The 5,614-nt window shown below is 35.8% G+C and overlaps 1 protein-coding gene across 1 annotated transcript; it reads right to left on the bottom strand.

Annotated features, from left to right (window-relative positions):
* Positions 284-4,111, bottom strand: LOC109225353 (uncharacterized protein At1g04910-like). Its single transcript, XM_019389986.1, has 6 exons — positions 3,205-4,111; positions 2,740-2,908; positions 1,886-1,975; positions 1,404-1,687; positions 1,059-1,317; positions 284-944 (listed from the first exon to the last, which is right to left on the bottom strand). Exons 1-6 carry the CDS (start codon positions 3,816-3,818, stop codon positions 714-716), a joined length of 1,647 nt encoding a protein of 548 aa, XP_019245531.1. The 5' UTR covers positions 3,819-4,111; the 3' UTR covers positions 284-713.

The raw sequence follows: 5,614 nt of genomic DNA on the forward strand, positions 1-5,614 counted from the left end.
TTTAGTAGTTAAGGCCACTAGAATTTGCTTTTCCGAATTTAAACCAAAACGGCATTTCAGCCCCATTTAAAGGCAGTTTGCATTATTAAAACCATCCCACTCCACCCCACCAAAATCTATACATAATCCACATATATTCCTACATTCTATATTCCCAAGCAAAATTGTTATTAGGGGTAATATTTGAAGAAGATTTGACATCTTTTGATGGCTCAATGTTTAACGTACATATTATGAAGGATTCTTGCCTTTAGGTTAGAGATTTTATCAACAGGCTCAGAAAGATACACAATTAAAATGGAATATATACCTCAAAAATTTGTATGATTATATACATTAATACATATATTACATATACATTGACTATGGCGGATTACATTGATACGGTGTAAAGAATGAATGAATAAGCAAATAATGCATCTCTACCTTTGCTCCCCAGCTTCAAAATTAGGAATTGAACTTGTATAATATGTTGGTGATGTATCAGAGAATCACCTTCCCAGTTCTGCTTCACCAGTCTCATGTTACTAAAAGTTATAACCACCAATCATTCGCCTCCAAACCAAGTCGAAAAAACACTACTGCACCTCAAAGCACCTTGTCTGCTCTTAACAATCATAGTGAGATTTATCCAAAATTCTTCTCTTGTCCAAAATCTCAGGATGTAGTAAGAATGTACGATTTATCACATGTTATTCCCCAGTGAAGAGTAGTTACATCGACGAATGGTTCGTAGTACCATTGCACATGCACTCTGGGACAGGGTATTTTGTCACATCCCTTCCTGCTTTCCTCAATTCTGGCTGACCTAAAGAATCTCTATGCAATTCCAGTATAATTCTATTGAATTCTGTCTCAGAAAGAGATGAATTCAGAAAATGTCGAAGCATCTGTCTTTTGTTGGGAGTAATAGTCTTTTTGTGTCCTGCATAAGCCCTGTGTCCCTATTATAATACAAATTACAATCACTAGTTAGAGAAAAATCTTAGAACTAAATTTCCAAACTAGTGGCTCTTGAACTATAACTAGCAACTGTAGTGTAAGGGACGCGACAATACCTGAATAGCATGGCCCATGTTTCCACCATGAGAAGGCATGAAAACATTGCTGTTCGCGGATACTATGTAGTCAAGAGCAGCCATAAGGGAGGCTTTCTTTGCAAATGGCTCGAGTTCCCCGGGCAACGCAAGATCCTCTTTGTTATAGAAATGAGTGAATTCACTTGTCAATGGTTGCAATGCTTCTTTCCCACCCAAAGGAATTCCTCCTGCCCAATAGATTCTTGCACTCTTTGGTGCTCCTAGAGCTTTAAGCAACCTAATCACAGAATGTAAATTTGTTAAGTAGGCAATATTTTAGAAGTACATAAGTAGAATAAAACTTGTATGAAGGCTAATGCTTACCTTGTGACCTCCAAGGCATTCAAGGGACAGAGACCAGAAAGTTTTCTGGTATGATAAGTCATATTTGAACGTGAAGTTAAGAGCTCGGGCCTTTGCTTTCGCTCATTGTTGATCATCTCATCATACTCATGGCTTAAACCGGGAAGACATCCTGTTCTCACCCACACATCCTTCTCCATTCTCAAATGAAGAGCAATATATGGTCCTTTGCTCCTCATCCTCTCAGTAAGCTTGTTACCAAGTTCTAAGATTGATGGGGAAAATCTCAAAGCATGAAATGCCACCTACAAGTTCACAAACCATGAATTTTGTCAAATTGACAGCTAATGCCTACAGAAAAATTTAGCAGTTCTTTTGTTCGAAAAATACCAAAACTACATTCTGCATCAATATTCTTCCAGTTGGTGCTAACAATACATCACGAAATAAGAATACACGTACTAACAATATCTGCATAATAGAACAATGAGATTAAAATTTACCTTGCAGCGAAGTTTTTGAAGATCAGAAGGAAGATCCTTAGAAAGCCTCGAGTCAAGGCCTCGCAGAAGTAGAACACCATCCCTCCTAAACTGCAGGAAGATCAATTCAACAATCAAAATCAGATCCTCTGTAGTTTCCGAGAACTTGCTTTCAACTTCAATTCACCAAAGACTTTTCTTAGATAAAACAAAAAAGATGAAAACATCTACATGGATAGTAAATATCCTTATGAAAATGTCTAACAGTTGAATTGGTATTTGCATATTTATTCAAGAATATAGTAATTCATTCCAGCTGCCATAGAGTCAATTTCAAGACGTCCAACTAGCCAACTTGAAGGATACTACTTCAATATCTTCCAAAGATCTCAACTTTGGTATTAACCAAAGAAGAAAAAAAAACCAATCTTGATTTTCTCCATATATAGAAATTTCAAAAGCCATCAAGTTTTACAATTTTGATTTTGTCTAACAGCATGGACTTACTAAAGACTATTAATCATACACTGAACCTCAACTACCAAAGTAAAAAAAGAAAAACATTAATATTATTTCTTCCCATTTTCCGTTTATTGCTTTCACTTATTTTAGGCTTTTGAAGGGAAGTCTTCGAGCAACGGTCAAGTTGCCTTTGTATGACGTATAGGTCACGGTTTCGAGCCGTAGATTTGCATCAGGTTAGGCTGTCTATATCACATCCCCTTGGGGTGCGGCCCTTCCCTGGACGTTGCTTGAACGCGAGATGCTTTGTGCATCGGGCCGCCTTTTTTAATTATTTTAGGCTTTTGGTCCAAACACCTATTTAACCAAAACAAGGAAAGTAACTTGATAGAAAATTGAATGAATCTTCTTACCTTTCTGGTATAATGTGAACGGATCCATTCAGGGGAGGCATGGAGAGGAGTCCTTGATTCCTCTACTGGTCTACTCATCACATGTGTAGATGGAAGTGATGAAACTATTCTTACATCATTTGCTAATACTTCCTTAAAATGATCCAAGTCAAATATGTCAGAGAACTCACTGCAAACAAACACCAAAAGAAACATAAAACATACGTTAAGTAATCAAAAACATCCCAGAATAGCATAAAAATCTAACTTAGACCAAACATAATGTCACTCTATGGAAATAACCAGTTTTCTACCAAACTCAGAATTGCTTCAACAATAGAAGTTTCTTTAAAAAATTTGCCTAAGTTCAGAGAATTAGGCAGGGAAATAAACATTTTCTCAACTGAATGAATGACAGACCAAAAAGATAAAACTTTTGAGCTGGAAAACAAAGAAAAATGGTTCAAAAATAGAGAAAGAACAAACCTTTCATCACCCCAAATGACATTAACTTGCAAAATGGGAACAACAAGAGCAGCACCAAGAATCCTAGCAATCACCACAGCATCCACAATCTGATTCCTCTGCTGATTCATTCCACCAGAAACCACCACCATTAAATATTTCTTCCTTCCTTTTACAATATCCACACTTGTTTTCCTATACTCTGCACTCAAATCCAAACAAGGCCTATAACCCAACCCATCAGGTTGTTGCCAAAACTCACTCTTTTCATCCCCATCTTCTTCTTTTTCTTTCCCTACATTTAAAGCTCCAATACTGAGCTGAGAAACTTGTTTGTCATTTGAGAATGAGCTCTTTTCTTGAAAAATCTCACATGGTTTTGGTGTAAAAGGAACTAAAGTTTCAAAATTAAACCACATCTTTAACATACCAACAAAACCAAAAGCAAACAGAAACAAAACCCAGAATCTTGGATTGTTGAGCAAAAGCCTGAGCTTTACAGAAAAAGATTGACTCTTTTTCTTGGGAGAAAGTAACAGAGACTGAAGTCCTGAAGAAGAAAGTGAATTTATTATCTGAGATGGTACTGCTATGTAACATTGCTGCTTCTTCTTGTTACTCTTTGACACTGCCATTTTTAACACAAAAACAATGAAAACAAAGCCTTATTTTCCCTTTATATATGTCTAAATTGTTGGTGTGTTTAACTTTAACTCAAGATTTTTCTCAGAGACTTTCTTAGAAAGTTTCTACAAATAGAAAAAGAAAATAAGGGTGTAAAAGAAGAACGGCGGGAACACGAAATACGATGATTAAATGCGCGTTTGGTATTGGATGTAAAATGGTGGAAGTCAGAGAAGGTGTAAGCGTAGTGTCAGAATTTTTTTTCAATTTTTTTCTTAGTGGGGAATTGAAGAGCTGAGGGTATTTATATAAGTGTGTGAAGTGGGGAGGAGAAATTATTTATTAATATGTTTAGTCTAACGTCTTGGTTTTTCAAATTTGGAAGCAATTATAGTTTTATTGAAATGACGATATTGCTCTTGGTCAAAAGTAGAATAAGAATTATAAATAAGAAAATCTCAGTCCATGCGTGAATTTCATTCCTTTTTTTTTTTTTTAAGGTGTTAAATTTCTTAAATTGCTGGACTAGTATTTACTCGTGAAAAACGAATAATTTTGAGGTTGTGACAACGATATGTCTCGAGTTATTTAAGAGTTTTCATATTTGTTGCGATGCTAAGAACCAAGACAAAGTCAATCCTTAGAAACTTGACAATATTTTCTTTTTCAAGTTGAGATTTTGGTCCGGAGGAAATGGTTCAAAAAATATACTCATATGGGTAAAAGCGTTTTTTTCTAAAATTAAGGTAGTTGGCCGGAAGAAAAGAAAAAAAGTGTTTTTTAAGAGAAGTAGAAAAAAGTAATTTATCTTCAAAATCTCTTTTTTGAAAAGCACTTTGAGAAAAATGCACTTAAAAGCACTTTTTAAAAGTTTGATCAAATACTAATTACTACTCGAAAATACTTTCAAACTAAGTAGTCAAATTCAAACTACTTCTCACCAAAAGTACTTTTGAGAAAAAGCACTTCTCAAAATAAGACGATTTTAGAAGCTTGGCCAAACAGGATATAAGACCACCAAATGATGTGGTGCAGTGGATGGGACTGCTCCTCCCTTAACCAGAGGTCTCGAGTTCGAGCCCTTGGTAGGGAGCGCTTCCCCCCGAAAGGGACCCTGCGCGACGCGAATCCGGATATAGTCGGGCTCCAATGCAGGTACCGGACACCGGGTGGGCAACCAAAAAAAACAGGATATAAGAGTGAAAAGGCCGGTAGTAGGATTCTTAGGGGTCGTTTGGTATGATGGATAAGAAAAAATAACGCTGGGATAAAAACTTAGTACCGTCTTATCCCTTGTTTGGTTACTACTCCAGAGATAAGTTATCTCAGGATTAAAAATAGTACAAGGATAACTTATACCTATGAGATGGTGAAATAATAATATCAGGATAAGTTATCCTAGGATAAAGCAGTAAAATTGACAATCCGGAATTAATACAACATACCAAACAATTAATAAAGAATAATATCGGGATAATTAATTTCTACATAACTAATCCCAACATAACTAATCCAAGCATAATTTGGCTTCAAACCAAACGACCCCTTATATGTTATATAAATTACAGATTTAATTCTTTATTAAATTCTCACTGCCCAAGAACCATCCTCGCTAGTCGCTCCCCAAATTAGAAAACAAAATGCAAGAAATTGAAGTTTTTAAAAAAAGGGAATCTGAATAAGAAACTGGACTGGAAATAGTTTATTGTTACTTGTAATACAAGCTCGAGAAGTTTTATTTTGTGTCTCATACAACTGACACTAGTTGTATGAGTCTCCTTTTCGTCTTACAAATTTGTGGACCCCA

Source organism: Nicotiana attenuata, chromosome 1, assembly GCF_001879085.1.
Source record: "Nicotiana attenuata strain UT chromosome 1, NIATTr2, whole genome shotgun sequence".
NCBI classification, from domain to species: domain Eukaryota; kingdom Viridiplantae; phylum Streptophyta; class Magnoliopsida; order Solanales; family Solanaceae; genus Nicotiana; species Nicotiana attenuata.